Source organism: Eleutherodactylus coqui, chromosome 3 (genome assembly GCF_035609145.1).
Source record: "Eleutherodactylus coqui strain aEleCoq1 chromosome 3, aEleCoq1.hap1, whole genome shotgun sequence".
Lineage (NCBI taxonomy): Eukaryota > Metazoa > Chordata > Amphibia > Anura > Eleutherodactylidae > Eleutherodactylus > Eleutherodactylus coqui.
The window spans coordinates 119,815,800-119,837,707 of record NC_089839.1 but is presented as its reverse complement, the minus strand read 5'-3'; the positions used below and the strand labels follow the sequence as shown (position 1 = coordinate 119,837,707).

Below are 21,908 nucleotides of genomic sequence, written 5' to 3'. Positions count from 1 at the left end.
ATGAGAGAATTAGATTTTGTAGGCCGCTGCTTCCACCTTGCGGGCTGAATAAAATAGCCGTTGGGTGGAACATACAATTTATCCGGCTACTGTGGCTTCTTAGGAAGATATCCTAGTACTTGTTTACCCACTTCCAACTCCAATGGTAATTGGCTGGCGTGCTCTAGTGGTTCCAAGCTGTACGTGTCATAATAGAGCCTTAATGACATCACAATGCAGCTTTATAGAACATGTTGGGGCATGTTCAAGGGCGTCCGATGTTGATGACATCAGTGATGACATCACAATAGCAGGTGGCTTACTTATTCGATCTACGTGGGGGGGCGTAACTTTCGACGACGCTCGCGAGCCATTTATCGTAGGATATTTGTACTATGCCTATAATCTTCCTAGGAGTGTACTTAACAACTTCCCAAAGTTTCATGGCGATCGGATGAATGGTGTAGTAGCGCATAAAGGACAAACAGACACGCACGCAGACACGCACGCACGCACGCACGCAGACAGACATACATTCAATTTTATATATATAGATTTTATTCTGTAATTTTTTTTTAAACTTAGTTTTGTAACCATTTTTTTAACCATCTGTGACCCCCATGATGTCATATAAGACCTCTGGGGGACACTCAAACGGTCTTATTTTTTTTTCTTCACACTTTTCCCCTGTAGCTGGGGCATCCATAGCAGCCCCAGTTACAGGGGAAAACATCCCCCTGTAGTGACATCAGTCACTAACAGAGCTCATCAGGGTCTGCCAGGACCCTGCAGCTCCGCTGTAACAGGGGGCACCCAGCGGTAACGTGACCGCTGACTCACGTAGTGGAAGTAAGGCTTTCACTTCTTAGTACATGGCACTCATTAAACACCTTCCCGCTCCAGGGCGTAAGTTTACGCCCTGGCAGCGGAGTACTTCCCGCAACAGGGCGTAAACTTACGTCCTGGGGATAGCACAAGATCACATATGATCTCGTCCTATCCCGCAGCAGGAGCCGGGTGTCAGTCACAGCCGGCGTCCTGCTGTTAACCCCTTCCCTGCCGCGATCTAAGTAGATTGCGGCAGGGAAAGAGTTCACAGAGGGAGCGCGCTTCCCATGTGTCTTCAGCCGGCTCTCGCGATGTTATCGCGAGACCCCGGCCTGTCGCCATGGCAACAGGACGCCAGACATTGGCGTCCTGTAGTGCCACTGCCTATGAACGCTGTATAAGCGATAAGGCATGGCAGGGCAGTAGCCCTGCCATGCCTCATCACAGTGATCAGCAGTACTGTGGTGAAAGACCCCAGAGGGACACAAGTTGTGTGAAAAAAAAGATTTAAAAAATGAATTTAAAAAAAAATGTAAAAAAAAAAGAAAAGTAAAAAAAAAACCTTCTCATAATAGCATAAAAAAAGGTTAACAAAAAACCCCACATATTTGGTATTGTCGCGTCCGTAACGCTGCGTACAATAAGCTGCACATGCTTTTGAGTGTGCATGGAAAAAAGCGTTTAAAAAAACGCTAAAAAACTGAGGCAAAATGCTAATTTTTAGCATTTTGCCTCACTAAAAACACAATACAAGTGATCAAAAAAGCCATATGTACACCAAAATGGTACCAAAAAAACTACAGCTCGTCTCGTAAATAATAAGCCCTCACAGAGCTCCGTACATAGAAAAATAAAAAAAAATTACAGGACTTTGAATGCAGCGATAGAGAAAAAAAAAAGGATTTCCAAAAAAAGGGTTTTTATTGCAGAAAAGTGGAAAAACCTAAAAAAAAAATGTAAGAATTTTGGTATCGTTGTAATCGTACCGGCCTGCAGAAAAAATGGATTGTGTCATTTATGCTGCATGGTTAACCCTGTAAAAAAAAAAATCTATGGCAGAATTGATGTGTTTTCTCTCCTTGCTATCATAAAAAAAATTATAAAAGTTTTACAACATAGTCAAATGTACCCAAAAGTGGCACCGATAAAAACTACAGTTCGCCATGCAAAAAAACAGCCCTTATACAGCCGCGTTGACGGAAAAATAAAAAAGTTATGACTTTTGATAAATGGAGAAGAAAATCCGCCAAAATTCATTGCGTCCTTAGGCCTCCCTCACACAGGGCGTTTGCAGAAACGCAGCGTTTTTCAACGCTGCGTTTACTGCAGATTCCGCCCCGTTTCAGCAGCGCTGGCATACTTTATGCCAGCGTTTTGGCTGCGTTTTGAGCTCGGCTGAAAACGCAGCCAAGAATGTTGAAGAGAAAAAAAAAAGTTAATACTCATCTAGCCGCTGCAGTCCGGGTTGCGGCCGCTGGTCTCTGCCGCTGATCCGGGCTTCCTCGGCACTCCCAAGTCTATTGCCGGAGGCCAGGTTTGAGATCCCCGCCTCCGGCAATAGAGTGCTGTGATTGGTTGTCGGTGCTTGCTCGATGCCCAATCACAGCCCTTCATTGACTGTCTCAGCCAATCAGAGCTTGCCGGCGCTGATTGGCTGAGACAGTCAATGAAGGGCTGTGATTGGGCATCGACCGTGCCGATAACCAATCACAGCACTCTATTGTCGGAGGCAGGGTTCTCAAACCTGGCCTTGGGCAATAGACTTGTGAATGCAGGGGAAGCCCGGATCAGCGGCAGAGACCAGCGGCCGCGACCCGGACTGCAGCGGCTAGGTGAGTATTAACTTTCTTTTTTTCTCTCTACCTGGCTGGGGCAGATTTTCGGGGTAGGGCTTCTATTGCAAGCCCTCACCCCGAAAATCGGCGAGCGGTTAACGCTGCCAAAAACGCGGCACCAAGTGTTGCCGCGTTTTCAGCAGTGCTAAAACCGCTGCCCATTCATTTCAATAGGCGAAAACGCCCCAAAATAGAACTTGCATCGCTGTCAAAGTGCAGCGTTGCAAGGCGCTGCGTTTTCAGCCCTGTGTGAGCAGCCCCATTGAAATGAATGGGAGTGTTGTACAGCGTTTAGCGCTGGGCTGAAAAGGCAGCGCTAAACGCTGTATAAAACGCCCTGTGTGAGGGAGGCCTAAAGCCCAAAATAGGCCATGTCATTAAGGGGTTAAGAGCTATGTACCTGGGAAAGGAGAAGGCAGAAGCAGTTAAAAAAAAACACCTCCCTTTTCTGCTGGTTCTGACAGCTGAGGACCCGACCTGCGCCTGCTTGATTGCAGGAACAGAAACTTTAATCCTGTGCCGTACTAGACCAGTTTTCCAAACTTCACATTTACCCTTCTATTAGTTCAATTTTTGCAGAATATTCTTCCATTTTAGAATGATCATCTTCCATAGTGGCTAAACTCATTTGTTTTCTGCTGCAAAGCCTATGCATCAGGGTGAGGGCTGAAATGTTTTTGCCCAACCAAGAAGGGAATGAGCTAGGGCAGTGGAGGCGAACCAGCGGCACGCAAAGCCCTCCCTGCTGGCACACGTCACCATCAGCAGCTCGCCACTAGTGAATGCCTGCAGTGGCCACATCTCCCCTGCAGGCACTCACTTATCAGCGCTGCTATCTCCTCCCCCGTCGTCTCCTACTTGGTTCCGCGAGAGCAGAGGGAGGAGGCATCCGGCAGTGTGCACCAGCGATCGGGCAGAAGAGGAGCAACGCTTCCATGAGGAGGAGGGGTAAGTATATCACTGCTGGGGGACTGCTGGGACACTGCTGGGGGAGGGGAGCATTATTACTGCTGGGGGGGGCGTTATTACTGGTGGGGGATAGCTGGGGGAGGGCGTTATTACTGGTGGGGGATCGCTGGGGGAGGGCGTTATTACTGGTGGGGGATCGCTGGGGGAGGGCGTTATTACTGGTGGGGGATCGCTGGGGGGGCGTTATTACTGGTGGGGGATCGCTGGGGGGGGCGTTATTACTGGTGGGGGATCGCTGGGGGGGGCGTTATTACTGGTGGGGGAATCGCTGTGGGGGGGCCATTATTACTGCTGGGGGGGCTGTCACTACTATTACTGCTGGGGGGTGTCACTACTATTACTGCTGGGGGGTGTCACTATTACTACTGCTGGGGGGGTGTCACTATTATTACTGCTGGGGGGGTGGGTCACTATTATTACTGCTGACGGCCGCTGGGGGTGGGGGGGGTCTCTATTATTACTACTGGGGGCCGCTGGGGGGTATCACTATTATTACTGCTGGGAGATCGCTGGGGGAGGGCATTATTACTGGTGGGGGATCGCTGGGGGGGGCGTTATTACTGGTGGGGGATCGCTGGGCGGGGGCGTTATTACTGGTGGGGGAATCGCTGTGGGGGGGCCATTATTACTGCTGGGGGGGCTGTCACTACTATTACTGCTGGGGGGGTGTCACTACTATTACTGCTGGGGGGTGTCACTATTACTACTGCTGGGGGGGTGTCACTATTATTACTGCTGGGGGGGTGGGTCACTATTATTACTGCTGACAGCCGCTGGGGGTGGGGGGGGGGGTCTTTATTATTACTGCTGGGAGGGTGTCACTATTATTACTGCTGGGAGCCGCTAGGGGGGTGTCACTATTATTACTACTGGGGGCCGCTGGGGGGTATCACTATTATTACTGCTGGGAGATCGCTGGGGGAGGGCATTATTACTGGTGAGGAATCGCTGGGGGAGGGCGTTATTACTGGTGGGGGATCGCTGGGGGGGCGTTATTACTGGTGGGGGATCGCTGGGGGGGCGTTATTACTGGTGGGGGATCGCTGGGGGGGCGTTATTACTGGTGGGGGATCGCTGGGGGGGGCGTTATTACTGGTGGGGGATCGCTGGGGGGGCGTTATTACTGGTGGGGGATCGCTGGGGGGGGGCGTTATTACTGGTGGGGGATCGCTGGCGGGGGCGTTATTACTGGTGGGGGAGCCCGTCACGGCACCCCCCAGGAGACCACATACTTACCTGCGGTTTCGGCGTCCTCGCTCCCGCATGACGCTTCCCCGCCCACCTCCGCCGCATTATGTGAAACGCCCACCGCGTCACATGACACGGCGGTGGTGGGCGGGGAAGCGTTTTCACGCTATCTTCCGGTGTGCTACAGCGGAAGATAGCATGAACGGACGGATTCCATTGATTGCAATGGAAGCCGTCCGCGCGTACACCCACGGCAAATAGAGCATGCCGCGGGTGAGGACGGGTGAATTCACGGTCCGGAATTCCGCCAGTGGAATTCCGTACCGTGAGCACTGAGCTATTAGGTTCAATAGAATAGCTGCGGGCAACGCAGAGGATTTCCGCCGCGAATTACGCGGCGGAAATCCGTTCGTGGGAAGGAGGCCTAAGGCCTCCTGTCCACGGGCGTTGCGGTATCCCGCGGCGGATCTCCGCCGCCCGGGAGCAGGGGCTGCAGACGGTTCTCTGCAGGTCAGCCTAATCTGATAGTGTTACGATCGTGTGGGCAAACTAAGCACGGGGCCCACACGATCGTGACCAAGAGAGATGCACGCACACAGGTTTCAGGCAACTGACCCTGTGCTACCAGGAGGATAACATGGCCCTACCTAAGTGTGGACATCGCCCCAATAAAGGGCGGCCCAGCATTCTTCGGATCTGGACCCTAGCTGATCCTAGGAACCATGCACCAGAACAGGATACATACACATGCCACATGACAGGGACAACTGGACAGAGAGAGCTGACACACAAATCCAGAAAACACAGCATGCAGCAGCCAAAATGCAACCACTACTAACAGATAGAAAGCTGAATATAAATACCAGGTATTAGTTGACATTTTGATAAAAACTTGGAAGTTAGCGGGCCACTTCACGGCTCCCGACTATACCACTAGTCCCTACACTATCCAGGATTCCAGCAGCACCAGATACAGTGCACACAGCAAGCTGTAACAGAACAGAGCATAGATCACACAGCGAGCTGCAACAGGACAGAACAGAGCACAGATCACACAGCCAGCTGAAGTAATATGACTGCTCACCCTGAACACCAGACAAACACTGACAGGAGCTGGGTTTATATGTGAGCAAAGACCCAGGGGATTGGCTAGCAGGAGATCACCACACCCAGCCAGCTCAATCATTCAACTGTGCTGCTAGAAACCCTAGTACTACAGGTCCCAGCAGCACAACGTAACAGATAGGCTAACCGCTGAGAATCAGGGCAATTTGCAGCATGCTGCGAATTGCCAGCCGCGAACGGAGAATCGCGGTGATTGTCCGCTCGTGGACAGGGGGCCGGCGCTTTCCATAGCAATGCTATGGAAAGCTTCAGGTGGCGTGGAAATCACTGCCGTGGATAGGGGGCCTAAGGCCTCATATGCCCACGGCCAGGTCAGATTCCGCCTGCAAAATATCGCAGCGAAATCAGACCCGGCGCCCCCCAGAAACCCTATACTCACCTCTCCGGAACTATCGCGAGTGTCTCGCCTGGTGAACTGGCGTGCATGCGGAGCGCAGCGCATGACGTGCCGGCGCTGGACTGTGATGCAGATTCTCACAGTACTTCCGCACTGCACACTGCGGAAGTATTGCGGGACGGACTGCTGTGTGGCTTACATGCTGCAATTCTCCCCCCACAAGCGGAAAAATCGCAGTTGATATCCGCTCGTGGGCAGGAGAAATTGTTTACCACAGCATATCTATGTCCGGACATTGCTGCGGAACTCAAAACGGGTGTCTGACCACGCATTCCGCAGCGATAATCCGTCCGTGGACATTCGGCTTAATTCTCCCTTGTAAGGCCGCCTGCAGATGGCCAGGTCAGATTCGCTGTGAGAATTTTCGCAGCGGAATCCGACCCGCGCTCCTGCAGTGACCAGTGCGCCTCTCACCTGCTCCCGCGGTTTCAGCTCTGTGATGTGTCGGCTGCCGCCCAGCCGGCCCATGCGCAGAGCTCATAAGCTGATCATGTACTTTATTAAATAAAAGGAGAAGTTTCCCAAACCTTTGGTCACTTCCTATTTGCTTTAACCTGGATTGTTGCGCCTTCTCCACTGCCAGTTTTTTTGTTCTATTCTCTGACAGCATTTAGCGCTGCACTGAAAGCGCAGCGATAAACACTGAAAAAATAGTCTGTGTGATGGAGGCCGAAGTCCATTTTGTTTTTGGATCTCTTTTTAAACACCGAATCCATGTACACGTGAGTAGTATTGTGGTAAGAGGACTTATAAGCTATTGTTTCTCTGTTATCAGCCCGAAGGCTGAAGCATAATATATATTGTTTTGTTTATTCTACTGTAAACTAATTTGAGCCTTATTCTCTTCCTTCCCCTTGAAACATAGTTGTCTGTACATGCAGTCTGCTTTGCTGTGTATCTAATCTTTTCCTGTGTGATACTAGTTGTAGCTAAGATACACTGTGTAACCAGATACCAGCAGCAGCAGTTGGAATTCACCCATGGTAATGGTATGTTTTGTCTCCACCAGAAGGATAGGTGGAGACCTAGTGACACAGTATACGCCCAGTTAACGCCTGCTGAGCTTCTGATTGGCTAGGGGGCCGGCTTGCCACGGCTTCACTGTTAGGCTTAGGGCTGGAGGTTTACAGTTAAGATGAGGCTGGAGCTTTAGGGTTAGGACCACTGCAGTGCCGAGCGTGAAAGCGCAGGAGCGAGGAAGGGACAAGGGAAAGCCCCGGGGTGAGTGACAGGAGGCTTCCCTGTGAAGCGCCGCAGAAAACTGAGCCAGGGCAAGTGGCAGCACAGGAGCGGCGACGGGAACAGCTAGAGCAGCGGAGAGAGTGGTGGAGAGAGAGTGGGGGAGAAGGAGAGAGAATGGGGGATGGGCGAAGGAGAGAGAGTGGGGAGGAGGGAAAAGAATGGAAATAGTGGGGGAGACAGAGTGGTGGAGGGGAGGGGAGGAAGTGGGGGAGAAGGAGAGTGGGGAGAGGAGTATAGGAGAGAGAGAGTAGGAGAGAGAGAGAGAGAGAGAGAGAGAGAGAGAGAGAGAGAGAGAGAGAGAGAGAGAGAGAGAGAGAGAGAGAGAGAGAGAGAGAGAGAAAGGGGGAGAGAGAGGCGCATATATGCAATGTCATTTTGTGCGTATTTAGTGTTGCTCACAAACGTGCACACAAATAAATGTGGCTGCGGTAACTGCTGTATCCGAGCGTGCTCGCTCATCTCTACTTAGCTATTTTCTCTCTTTATATTAATTTGGTTTATTCTACTGTATACTAATTTGAGCCTTAAGGCCCATTTAGACGGGACAAATGTTGGGCAAACAATGCAAGTACCCAATCACGAGCTTTTGCGCAGGAGCGACTATCGTTGCTTCATAGAGGGGCAGCCGCAGGAGATTTCTCTAATTGCGCTCGCCCACCCCTGTCCGTTCACTTAACATAGCGGCTGTTCAGTAATGAATGGCTGCCATTTACACTCATCTCTCAGAATTTTATGCAACTTAAAATTCTGAATAATGAGCAATGAGTGTAAATAGCAGCCATTCAGTTCTAAAAGGCGGCTATATTAAGTGAATGGAGAGGGGCGGGGGAGCTCAAGGAGAGAAATCTCCAGCTGCCCCGCTGTGAAGCAATGATACCTGCTCCTGTGCAAAAGTACGTGAATGGGTACTTGCGGGGACAAATGTCGGGCATAGTTTGCCCAACATTCGTCCCATATAAATGAGCCTTTATTAGCTTCCTTTCCCTTAAAACATAGTTGTCTGTACATGCAGTTTGCTTTGCTGTGTATCTAATCTTTTCCTGTGTGTTACTAGTTGTAGCTAAGATGCACTGTATAACCAGATACCAGCAGTTGGAATTCACCCACTAATACCCCTTTCTTTACACACACACTCTACCCCTCCCTTCTCTAAACATGTAAGTGAAAGTAAACTATAGTTCCGTCTTTATTTGTCTGATGTTAAAAGATAAGATGAGCCAATAAGTGTTAGCTTTTAATAAGCCTGCCTACTCAATAGGCAGGCTCTATATGTGATGTAATAAGGAGTCAGAGATTTAAGAACACACAGGTTTCCCCTCTGACCGAATTGTGTCGACATAAAAAAAATCTTTGTTCACTTCCTATGTCCTGGGTATCACATCTGATGTCGCCTTGTACATCAGTATTACAGTACATCTAAGAAGGATTTCAGGGAATGTGTTATTGCATGCTACGAGCAGTCACCCCAAACATGTTACCAGATATTTGCCAGTGGGTGAATTTGTTAGAGCGCGACGTATATGTAGTGATAATAATGATTTCATGGATGAAGGCTGGCGAGTTTCTGAACAACTAAAATGTAGAGAATATACTATGGCTTTAAAGGTATAAATATTGCTATACAGAGAAACAGACAAGCTAGGTTGCTGACGAATCCAATACATGTTTGCTAAATAATGATACTACAGCCAGGTTTGTCACACAGTATTCATGCAATTCTAAACAAATTAAAAAATATTTACAGTAGTATATGCTGATGTCAAAGATCATCTTGGAGGAAGGCTGCAGATTTGCAGCCAGAAGAGGTCAAACGATTGGTCAGTTGATTCCTCCATCTATTATTACTACTTATGCCAGGAATGTCGGCACGTGGTTAAGTACAACTGCAAGTACAACTGCAAAAGCCTTACCAATGGTAAGGCTTTTGGTTCATATGTTAGGCCCAAATATGTTTGAATTGCGGAAAAAGTACTGCGGATGTGCCCCAGCCGGCCTTTCCGCACAAATCCACAGTACAGACACGGACTGGTACACAGGGTGGCCGGCTGCAAGCAGGTTCGGATTCCACTGTGGGCTCCCGTATGCGGAATCTGCCTGTGGACATGAGCCTTTACTGGGAGAAATTACAATATATTGTCATTTATTAATTGTTCAGCAACATACATATTATTTCATGCATGGAGTAAAAGTTACAATATGTGTAGACAGTTGTGGAAAAGCATTAATCAGCATTTGTGGGATGCGACCCATACTAGTAATAGTAATTCTTCAGCCGTTTCACAACATTTTGTAGAATGCCATTAAGGCAATTCAGATATTATGACAGTGACGACATTGAGAAGGTCATGAGACCCCATAAAAGATGAGGCTGGTAACGTAAGCTACGCAACATAAAAGGTTGGTATATAAAATGAGGATGCTTGGTCTTGGCGTGAATGTGTTAAGGGGTACGTAACTGGTCAGTGATAAAAAGCAGAGGGTCGCTATTAATGGTACATACTCTTATTGGGTCACCATTACTAGTGTTGAGCGATCATTGAAATAATCAGGTCAGGAGTGATCACAATTATTTTTTAAAATCAGGTTAAATCAGGACTCCCAATTCCAACTTTTATTATCATCAATGGGAATAAAAATCAGGTTCCCTAATTTAGCCTCCCTGAACAACGTTGCTGCTTCTCCAGTGGTTAGCACCACTGCCCTGCAGTGGTGGAGTCTCGGGCTCAAATCCCCAGCAAGGTCAGTATCAAAACTAGAACTGCAGCACTGCAAGATGTGATATTGTTACACTCAAGAAAGGCTTACATAATATATTAATTTATGCAAGTGTTCCTCTCCGTGTGTATATGTATGTATAAGTGTGCATCTATGGATTTATAAGAACGTGTTGCTAGATTCGTAACCTAAAGCGATTGTTTGTACAGGTGTGTATGTACAGGTGTCATAATGTATATATAAAACCATCTGATTGCTTGTACTATATACTGTAGTACTTCGGCATTGCAATATATAGCAATTTGCAATGTTGTCTATTAACCCATTAATGACGAGTCCCCTTTTTCTTTTTCCATTTTCGTAACTCTCTTATTTATCCATCGACGTCGCTGTATGAGGGCTTGTTTTTTCCGGGATGAGTTGTATTTTTCAATGGTGCTATTTAAAGTACCATATAATGTACTGAAAAACTTTTACAAAATTCTAAGTGGAGTAAAATGGAAAAAAAAACGACATTTCACCATCTTTCGGTGCGTCGTGTTTCTACGGCGCACAAACGGCAACAAAAGCGACATGATAACTTTATTCTATGGGTCGGTACGATTACTACGATACCAAACTTGTATAGGTTTTTTTTTTTTTCAAAGACATCTAATTTTTTTCAATTATTTTCTGCGGTTATTTTTCCGTCGGCGTAGTTGAGCAAGGGCTCATTTTTTACGTGATGTCCTGTAGTTTCTGATAGCACCAATTTGGAATACATACGACTTTTTGATCGCTTTTTATGGCGTTTTTTCTGGGAGACAGGGTAACTAAAAAAATGCATTTCTGGCGTTCTTTATTTTTTTCTTCGACATTCACCGTGCGAGAAAATTAATGCACTACTTTGATAGATCGGACTTTTACGGACGCGGCGATACCAAATACATATTTTTATTTTAGGATTTAGATTTTTTAATAATAGATATGGCAGAAAGGGGGTGATGTAAACTTTTATAACTTTTTTTTTTACAATAAAAAAAAAAACTTTATTGATTTTTTTTTTTAACTTTACTTTAAAGTCCCCCTGGGGAACTACAACCAGCGATGCTTTGATCGCTCCTGCAGTATGACGTAATGCTATAGCATTACGTCATACTGCCATTTAACAGGCAGTCTATCACGGGGATGGCTTGATAGGCAGTCTGGTAAGGTAGGCCCGGGGCCCCCGGCTGCCATGACACCTGCACGGCTCCCCCGATCTCACCGCGGGGGGGGGGGGGGGGGGGGGGCCTGCGGGACCCCCGAACATCGTTCGGGGGATTTAAATGCTGCTGTCAGAATTGACAGCAGCATTTAAATGGTTAATAGCCGCGATCGTTCGAATGGCAGATAGCGGCTATTGCCCGCGGGTGTCATCTGTAACAAACAGCTGATGCCCGCACTGTATGAAGAAAGGTTCATACATACCCCGCCGATCCATGACGTACTAATAGGTCATGGAGAGGGAAGGGGTTGAAGGGGTCATCTAATGACTGACTTATTTATCTATAGAATAGGTGAGAAGTGTGATGGCTTGGACCTCTACTGATTACAAGTACTGTGGTCATAAGTCCCGCACTGACGTCAGATTGAATGGAGTATTGGCCGTGCATGTGCAGTACTGCTCCATTCATTCTCAATGGATTTGCTTGAGACAGCCAAGCAGCTGCACTCTGACATTTTCATCTGCCCCAATGAAATTTATGGAGAGATGGTGGCATGCGTGACCAGAGCCAGTGCTCAATATGGCGACTAAAATGGTCACCAATACAACTAAGAGTTTGCAAACAGCGACTACATTTTTCAATCTAGTGGCCATTTGCAACTAGACCTGCTGCCATCACATCTCAAATTCCTATATGTTGTTGCAGACGTACCCCAGGCAAAGTATGCCTCTTTCCAAGGTCAGGACCCGCCCCTGAAGTATGCCCGCACTGCTCAGAAGGATCTGAAATTAAAAGCTTGTCTTCCCTTCTGCATTGTGAATAACAAGCCGTCTTACCAGTGGCTCCTTTGGTTTAGTGAGGGGAAGGAGTAGAGGTTCATCAGTGGTACTGATGAAGCAGGAGGTGAAGTCATAGAGGCGATCATAACTTTTATGCACAGCGGCATCACGGCTTGTATGTACTGGGAGGTGGAGTGGGAGAGGGAACACCTTCCATGCACAATACAGTGGGTGTGCAGTGGGGCTCCTAGCTGTTGTCAGCCCTACTGTGACATTACTTGTTCCTTGTATGATACCTTTGAAATGTGCTGCATTTGGGTACATTTACACATAAAAAAAATTGTGTGGATTTTCTGCAGCAGAAAATCTGCACCAAAAGCCACCATTGGTGCAAATTTTGAGGTGGATCTGCAGCAAACTTCACCCCTTCAATTGAAAGGATGAAATCTACAGCAGAGTCGCACCAAAATTTGCACCAATGGTGTAGATTTTGACACAGTTTTGATACAGATTTTGTTTTGAATTTTCTGCTCTAGAAAAACCACCTCATTTCCACTACATTTGAACGTGCACATAGGCATATAAATCCACGTTAATTCCGCAAAAAGAACCAAATTAGTGGTGCGGATATTGATACAGATTTTGGTGCGGACCCCCAGCAGACTTCACCCTTTCTATTTAAAGGATGAAATTAGTGACGGATCCACATGAAAAGCCGCACCAGTGGTGCATTTTCCGCTGTGGAAAATCTGCAGTATTTCTGGAACGTGTGAACATATTCTTAACGTGCATTCACATATACCTGATTTGCCGCAATTTTTTTTTCTTTCAACTGTGGAAAAACTCTATAGCTAATCTGTGTCGCTTGGTGCAAATTTTGTTGTGCATGTAGTTCAGATCTTGCAGCTGATTTCACCCTTTCAACTGAATTTAAATTGAAGCGTTGAAATTTGCTGTGGATTCGCAACTAATAGTGTGAATTTTGATGCAGATTTTTTAGCAGTGGAACATCCACACGAAATCTGCTATGTGTGAACGCACCCTTAGTTCAGATTATAGCTATCTTCTCACGTCTCCGTATGATCGTTAGAATGGTTCTCACTGGGAAATGTCTGTCACCATTTGAGTAATCTAAGGGCACAACAAATGGGGAACATTATAGAGGGGGTTATTAACCCAGGACTGGAGGTGGAATTTAATGGAAGCGACAGTCATTTATAGTATATGGGACACTGCACACAGTAAGTCTACTTTATTACAAAATTATATAATTTTTTTCGGTGACTAGAAATTTTATTTAGCTCCAAAATTTTGTGGTTCAGGAGCCAATGGCTCCTTGGTAATACTTTTAGTCTGGAGCTCTGAGAGCTCCATTAAACTGGACATCATTGAAGGCAAGTGCAGCGATCCATAAAAGTCTGATCAAACAAAATGCATTATTTATCCCACACAGTCAGGAAAAAGAATACAGAACGCCAGAATTGCACTTTTTTAGTTACCCAGTCTCTAAGAAACAATCTTAATAAAAGGAATCATAGGTACAGAATAAGGGATCCTACTCCTCTATATCTGCAGTGTTTAGAAGACATCATAGCAGCTACTCTCTACCCACAAGCTCAGAGAAGACTGAGAATTACAGATGGAGAGTGCAAAAGGTAAAGACTGGTGAAAAAATTACATATACAAGACAAACTGTCCAGAAATACTGCTACTACTCATGCACATCTGAAAGTGTTGGTACATTTTCAAAAAATATTTTGCTGTCAAACTAATTTGCCATCTAGTGACACAGGTGGGGTGGGTGCCAAGCAGAAAATTGCTCATAAAAATTTGTCAACCAAAGCCACAATGCCTAAAATGTAAGCGATTATTTCCAACACGATAGGGCACTGCTGGCTCAAGCTTCTAATATGGTTCTCTAGGGATTTTATTTTTATATTTTCTATGTAGCTTGACATAAAAAATAGAAGGATTATACATCAATATGAATACCTAAATCTTTCTTGTCCAGCTGTATCCCAAATCTGTAGCTTCACATATTTACCACCAACATTTATAATCTTAGAGCCAAATTCTACTCCTATTGTGTGATTGGAATCTTCTTTAACTAGAAAGAAAAACAGAATTTTAACTCGTAAATCATGGCAAGAAAGCAACCTATGAACAAAATTTATTAAATGGTCAAACATCCAACTAAGTGATCAACCTTGTCAATGTGTACATCAGAGATTCTCTTAATAAAAAATAAACTACACTACTGTGCAAAACTTCTAGGCTGGGTTCACACAGGGTGTGTGAACACGGAAATTTCGCGGAATGGTCAGAAAAAAAGGAGAGAGGCCGCAGCGGAGACGGCCAGAAAAATTTACATGCCACAGCTTTGAATTCCGCTTCTCTGCAGCATGTGGACCAGATTTTTGCAAATTTCGTCCACTTTGCTGCTTTATCCCGGGATAAAAATTGCCGGCAGAATTTCCGTGCACAAAGTCTACCCGGAAATTCTGCGGCAATTCCGCCAAGTGTGAACCCAGCCTTAGGCAGATGTGGAAAAAATGTTGCAAAATTCAAATGCTTTCATAATAGAAGTGCTGATTGTTAGGCCCCCCTGTCCATGGGCGTTGCGGTAGATCCGCCATGGGAGCCGCCGCCCAGGAGCAGGAGCCACAGACGAATCTCCGCCGGTCAGCCTAATCTAATAGATAGGCTGACCGCGGAGAACCAGGGCAATTCGTAGCATGCTGTGAATTGCAGACCGCGAGCGGAGAATCGCAATGATTCTCCACTCGTGGACAGGGGGCCGGCACTTTCCATAGCAATGCAATGGAAAGCTTCAGACGGCGTGATTCGCCAGCAGTTTACCGCCGGCGAAATCACGTCGGTGGACAGGCACCCTTAACTGACAAAAATAAACCTAACTGCAAAATGAATGAACAAAAAAGAAATCTAAATCAAATCCAAAACTATGCATGAGTTATACAAGATTGTTTATACAGTTAAAAGATAAAAATTGCCGGCAGAATTTCCGTGCACAAAGTCTACCCAGAAATTCTGCGGCAATTCCGCCAAGTGTGAACCCAGCCTTAGGCAGATGTGGAAAAAATGTTGCAAAATTCAAATGCTTTTATAATAGAAGTGCTGATTGTTAGGCCCCCCTGTCCATGGGCGTTGCGGTAGATCCGCCATGGGAGCCGCCGCCCAGGAGCAGGAGCCACAGACGAATCTCCGCCGGTCAGCCTAATCTAATAGATAGGCTGACCGCGGAGAACCAGGGCAATTCGTAGCATGCTGTGAATTGCAGACCGCGAGCGGAGAATCGCAATGATTCTCCACTCGTGGACAGGGGGCCGGCACTTTCCATAGCAATGCAATGGAAAGCTTCAGACGGCGTGATTCGCCAGCAGTTTACCGCCGGCGAAATCACGTCGGTGGACAGGCACCCTTAACTGACAAAAATAAACCCAACTGCAAAGTGAATGAACAAAAAAGAAATCTAAATCAAATCCAAAACTATGCATGAGTTATACAAGATTGTTTATACAGTTAAAAGATATTCTAAGAAAAGTGAAATGTTATCTGAAGAACGACGGCAAATTTTTTTGTACGTCAGCACTGTTTATTTGACATATGACGTTTATAAAACCGTTTTCATTGTACTTCATGAACAGACTAACTAAACAAACCAATAAAAATCTTTTGAACATAAATCAAATCCATATTTGATGTGACCATCCTTTGCCTTAGGACAGCATCAATTCTTCTCGGTACATTTGCACAAGGTCAGGGATTTTGTAGGATTATAGTCTAGTGTAGATTAACCAATTATACTAAACAAGTGATAATGATCATCATCGTTATATGTAGATTGAAACACAGTCATTAACAGAAAAAAACAGCTCTGTAGAAGGCTTAAGACTGGGTGAGGAACAGCCAAACTCAGCTACAAAAAGCAAGGTTGTGGAAGACAGTTTTATGTCACAGGTCATACACCATGGCAAAACTGAGCACAGCAACAAGACACAACGTAGTTATACTGCATCAGCAAGGTCTTAACCAGGCAAAGATTTTAAAGCAGACTGGTATTTCAAATTGTGATGTTCAAGCTCTTTTAAAAGCAGCACAAAGAAACAGGAAACATTAAGAACAATAGATGTAGCCAAGGAAACTATGCAGCATATGAAATACAAATCATGCTTATGTCTTACGTCCCTTTTAAATTGAGGTGTCCAATAGTGCCATCAACTCAGAACTAGCAGAAACGAGTAGGACCCAGCTACACCCATCTACTGTTCAGAGAAGTCTGGACAGAAGTGGACTTCATGGAGGAATTGAGGCCGAAAAGCAATGCCTTCGATGTAGGAACAAGGCCAAGTGACTCATCTATGCATGAAAACTCAGGAACTGGAGTACAGAAAAATGGCAGCAGGTGCTCTGGACTGAGGAGTCAAAATTCGAAATCTTTGGTTATAACAGAAGGCAGTTTGTGGAAGGACTGGAGAGCTGTACAATAATGAGTGTCTGCAGGCAACAGTGAAGCATGGTGGAGAGTAGTACAATAATGAGTATCTGCAGGTAGCAGTGAAGCATGGGGGGAGATCGGTACAATAATGAGTGTCTGCAGGCAGGAGTGAAGCATGGTGGAGAGCGGTACAATAATGAGTGTCTACAGGCAGCAGTAAAAAATGGTGGAGGTTCCTTGCAGGTTTGGCTGCATTTCAGCAAATGGAATTGGAGATTTGGTCAGAATTAATGATGTCCTCAATGCTGAGAAATACAGGCTGATACTTATCCATCACGTAAAACCATTAGGAGGCGTCTGATTGGCTCCAAATTTATTTTGCAGCAGGACAACCACCCCAAACATCCAGCCAAAGTCATTAACAACTATCTTCAGTGTAATGAAAAACAAGAAGTCCTGGAACTGATGATATGACCCTCACAGAGCCCTAATCTCAACATTACCGAATATGTCTGGGATTACATGAAGAGATAACAATTGGAGCGAGTTGACATCCACAGAAGATCTGTGCTTAGTTCTCCAAGATGTTAGGAACAACCTCCCTGCAAACGTCCATCAAACGTATCCAGAAGAACCAATGCTGGTTTGAAGGCAAAGGGTGGTCACACCAAATATTGATGTGATTTACATTTCTCTTTTGTTCCTTCACATTCCATTTTATTAACTGACAAAAACGTACTTCTATTTTTTAAATCATTCCTACTCTGCTGCATTTTTGCCACACCTTCCTAAAATATTTGCACAGTACTGTATATGTTAAAGGGGTTTTCTCAGACTGAACTATTGATGCCCTATACTTTGGGTAAGTCATCAATAGAAGCCAATCAGCTGGTCGCTACAGCTACACAGAGCTGTTGTTTGCTGAAACACACAGGGTGAAATTTATGAAACTCTAAAAGAAAAACTGTGTTGCCCATAGCTACCAATTACAGCACAACTTTTAATTTTTCAAGAGCAATACAGACAGTTTTTCTTTTAGACAGTTTCATAAATTCACTCCACAGTTCTGTACACTATGCAGCAGGCTCACTTGAATGGAAAATGTGCCTGCCGTACCATTCCAGGCTGCCGCACAGTGTTCAGAACTGTGTCTCTGGAACACAGCATCCCCATTCAGTACCACATCAGCCTTGGGAACAGCCAGGGTCAGGTTGCCATGTGTCGGACCCCCGCCTATCAGCTATTGATGGCCTATCCTGACTCATCAATAGTTTAATCATTGAAATTCCCATTAAGTGTTGCCGTATGCAGGTATCCTACGATAATGAAAATCATTACATTACATTTTACACATTTCAACTCTTCAACTGTTACTTTTTTGTGGGAGAGATGTTATGCTTTGCTATCCCACAAAAATCAAACCCACACACAAAACATGAGAAGTCAAACAGTCAAAAATATATACCTTTGAACCCACATACATAACAATGGTGAGTTTTAATTTAATACTTTTATTTTGTAAACTTCTTATGGTATGTTCACACGGACAATGTCTGTAAAAGCTTTATCCATGCGGATCCTGCCTCAAAAACCACAGCAGAAATCTGCATCCGAGGTGTAGATCTCTGCAACAGCTATGCAATTGTAAGGCTGTTGATACACACATTGATGCAGCCATTTCAATTTGCATAATCTACATGCAGATTCCCAACACAGAAAATGCATCAAGAAGCGACATGTCACTTCTTTTCCTGCATGCCGGTTTTAAATCCATGTGCAGTAAAAGTCCACGACAGATTTACTATATTTTCACTAGAAGACAGTGTAAATTACACAGGTCTGCAAAAAAAACTTTTTTAAAAATTGTTTTGATTTTGTTAAATCATCTTTATGTAGTTTTTTGCACAGATTTCAAAAATGACATGGTTTTTTTTCTATCACGTAAGGCTTGCCTACAAAATAAAGTTGAAGCATTTGGAAAAAATACCAAAAAACGGAAAATTTTTTATTTGTTTTTATTAACATTTTAACATGAAGTAAAAGCAAAAAAAAAAACAACAATACCTAGCTAAAATAAGCATCATTATAGATAAAACCTACGCCAGCTCACTGTGCTCGGGGGTGCCGCCATTTACGGCATTTCTCATACTTACACTGGCGCAAAGTTTACTTCGACCAGCATATGAGATGCCAGTCTAAGAAAATATGCTCCTTTGTTTTGAAGAATTCACTTATCACTAGTTATACATAATACAAAAAAAACATACAAAGGTGAATCAAAAAGTATTGCCTCTATGTCTAACTCCAAAGTCACTATTTTAGTGCCTGTGAATGGCTATAAACGACGTTATATAGCTGTCCTCACTCTACCAATATATGCTTTTCTTTTTCAGATTGAATGATTAGACCCACAGGCATAAGTCTAAAACAAAGAGCGGTCATTACATTTCAGGCGAAAGAGGGGTGTGCACCTAAAGAAATCTATAATGAGCTAAAGAATGTTTATGGGGACACTGTAATAGACATTAGCAATATGTTGGGTGAAGTTCAAGCAGGTGAAACAAAATTGCAGATGGGCTGAGGAGTGGCAGTCCATCAACATCAGTCACCGATGGCAACAGGCAACGTGCTGATGAGTTGATTCCAGGCGACAGACACAGCGCAGATCGGAATGTTGCTGATGCATTGCACGTGTCATTTACTTCTGCACAAACGATGACTACTGACTCAGGGTATCACAAAGTTTGTGCCAAGTGTGTTTCCAAGCTGTTGACATTTGCAAGAGATAGGTGGAGATCTGTCAAGAGCTCCTGGATGTCTTTGAAGTTGAGGAACAGGACTTCTTCAAAAATGTGATGAGTGGGGACGAAAACTAGACATACCTGTATGATCCGGAGAGTAAGGTTCAATCCAAGGAATAGCACCATAGTAGTTCTCCATGTCTCAAAAAATTCAAGTCTGCCAGATCACCGCAGAGGATTATGACAAAAGAGTTTTGGGACACAAAAGGGCATTATCCTCATTGACTTTTCCGATAGGCATCTCACAATAAACAGGAAAACCTACCTCACAATATGTAAGAAGCTGAAGGTGGTCATCAGGAAGACAAAGACCTCAAAGAAATTTATGCAATATAGCTGCATCACGATAATTCAAGATGTCACACATCATTTTTCATAACCCTGGCGATTGCCAAAATGGCATTGTCAGCAGTGCCTCATCCACCTCTTAGCCCTGATTTAGCCCCTTCTACTTGTTTGGGTCTATCAAAGGCAGAAGATGTATGAAATTTAAAAACTTGGATGAAGTCGTCTGTAAAATCATGGATCAAAAACAAACTTAAATTTTTCTAAACTGGATTTCATACTTAGTTTCAACAATGGTGTTCGTGCAATGAAGCTCTACAAGTATATTCTTGTTTTCGAAATTAAGGATTAAAATTTTAGTAGCTTGGAGAATCACTGACATGTCACACAGCATTTGTGTAAATCGCAATGCTTCCATTTATTTGTTAACCATCCAAAGTATTTATAGTCCTTTTAAAAAATACATTGAAAATGAGAATAAAAGGTCAGCTGATTTAGTATAGGGATACCTTGTTATGCCTCTTTATTAATGATTATTAAAACGTTGCATGTGCAGTGTCGATTTCTAGGCAAACTACTTATCTAGTCATGCATTGTTTACTAACTGTATGAGATTGCTAACTGGCAATCTATAAGCATTCCTGAACTAAGTTAAAATATAAATAAAAAACCTCCTTATCTGTTTTACTATTTGCTAGCAGAATACGTTTCTAGAACAAAGTCCATATTTCGTTAGCTATCTCCCCCTAAGCAGACACTTGTGTGAACGAAGGTCAATTGCAGCTTGTTTTCTTCAGGCCTTGTAATCTTCTGAACAAAATATCTGAATAAGTAAAAAAATGGTTCGGAAACAAGATGGTGTTCAACAGACACTATAGTTTCTCTCGCAATGGCGTAAATGTATTTCATGTAATGGTGACTATCTTGAACAGTAGTTTCATCTACAGGAGACTTCAGGCTACAATTTGTGTCCGTTTTGCGTTGATTTGTTCATTAACCCCTTTAGGACAGGGATTTCTTATTTTTTCATTATTGTTTTTGCGCCCCCACCTTCCAAGAGCTAAAAGTTTTTAATTTGTCCATTGATGTAACCGTCTGAGGGCTTGTTTTTCACAGGACAAGCTGTAATTTTAAATGCTAACATTTAATGTAATTTTATGTATGGAAAAGCGTTTTAAAACTTTTTAAGTAGGGAGAAATGAAAAAAAAATGCATTGACATCATTTTTGGTGGGTTTAATTTTTAATTTGTTCTATGGATCAGTACGATTACTGGGATACCAAATGTATATATTGCAAATTACAAAATTGCAATTCTGGCATTCTGTTATTTTCGTGTTTTTTAAGGCCCTTACTATATGGGGCAAATATTGTGATATTTTAATAGGTTGGACTTTTACATATACATCAATACCAATTATGTGAGTTCTTTGGTTTAGTTTTTTTGGGGGGAAAAATGGGAAAGGGGTGTTTCAACTATTGATTTTTTTTAAACAGTTCAAAAAAAAAAGCAAAAAAAAAATCATTTTCACTTTTATTTATTCTCCATATGGGACTTGAACTTGCAATTATTTGATTGCTTATACTGTTTACAGCAATACCTCAGTAAATTTTGACATTGCCTCTCAAGCCAGGAAGGGCTTAATAGGCATCTATGGGAGGCAGCCCTGAGAGCCTTCAGTAGGCTCTGGGTTGCCATGCTTGCTCATTGGCACCCCTGTGGAGGGGACTGATTGTGCATAGGAAGGGGTCCCCTCCCTCCCACCGACTGTTTAGATGGCTAACTCTGATCGTGGCAGTTACCAGTTGCTGTCAACTGATAGCTGCGAGTATGGAGCAAACTCTGCTCCTGAGCCTGCTCCATACACTTCAGAACTGCAGGATGTTTATAAGAATTCTGCGGTCCTGAAGTGGTTACTAAAGTTGTGATGACAGTGGAGGCATTACCTTTTGATTCACCCAGATTTTAATTTCAGTTTACTTTGGTTATGAATTAGTTTTGTCATTAAATAATAACCCAAAAACATAAAACACTGGTTCGCTAAAAAGGTACGGAAAAAAAAAAAAGTATTGAGCATGTTAGACTGCCTGTCCACGGCCGGGATGGAATATCGCTAGTGATA

General features: G+C 44.3%; 1 protein-coding gene across 1 annotated transcript in view; it reads right to left on the bottom strand.

Moving 5' to 3' along the window:
* RAB4A (RAB4A, member RAS oncogene family) overlaps positions 1-21,908 on the bottom strand; it is a 134,621-nt gene that overhangs the window by 88,079 nt on the left and 24,634 nt on the right. The window contains exon 3 of the mRNA XM_066596018.1: positions 14,237-14,351. Coding sequence (XP_066452115.1) covers positions 14,237-14,351 — 115 coding nt within the window. The remainder of the gene's footprint in view (positions 1-14,236; positions 14,352-21,908) is intronic.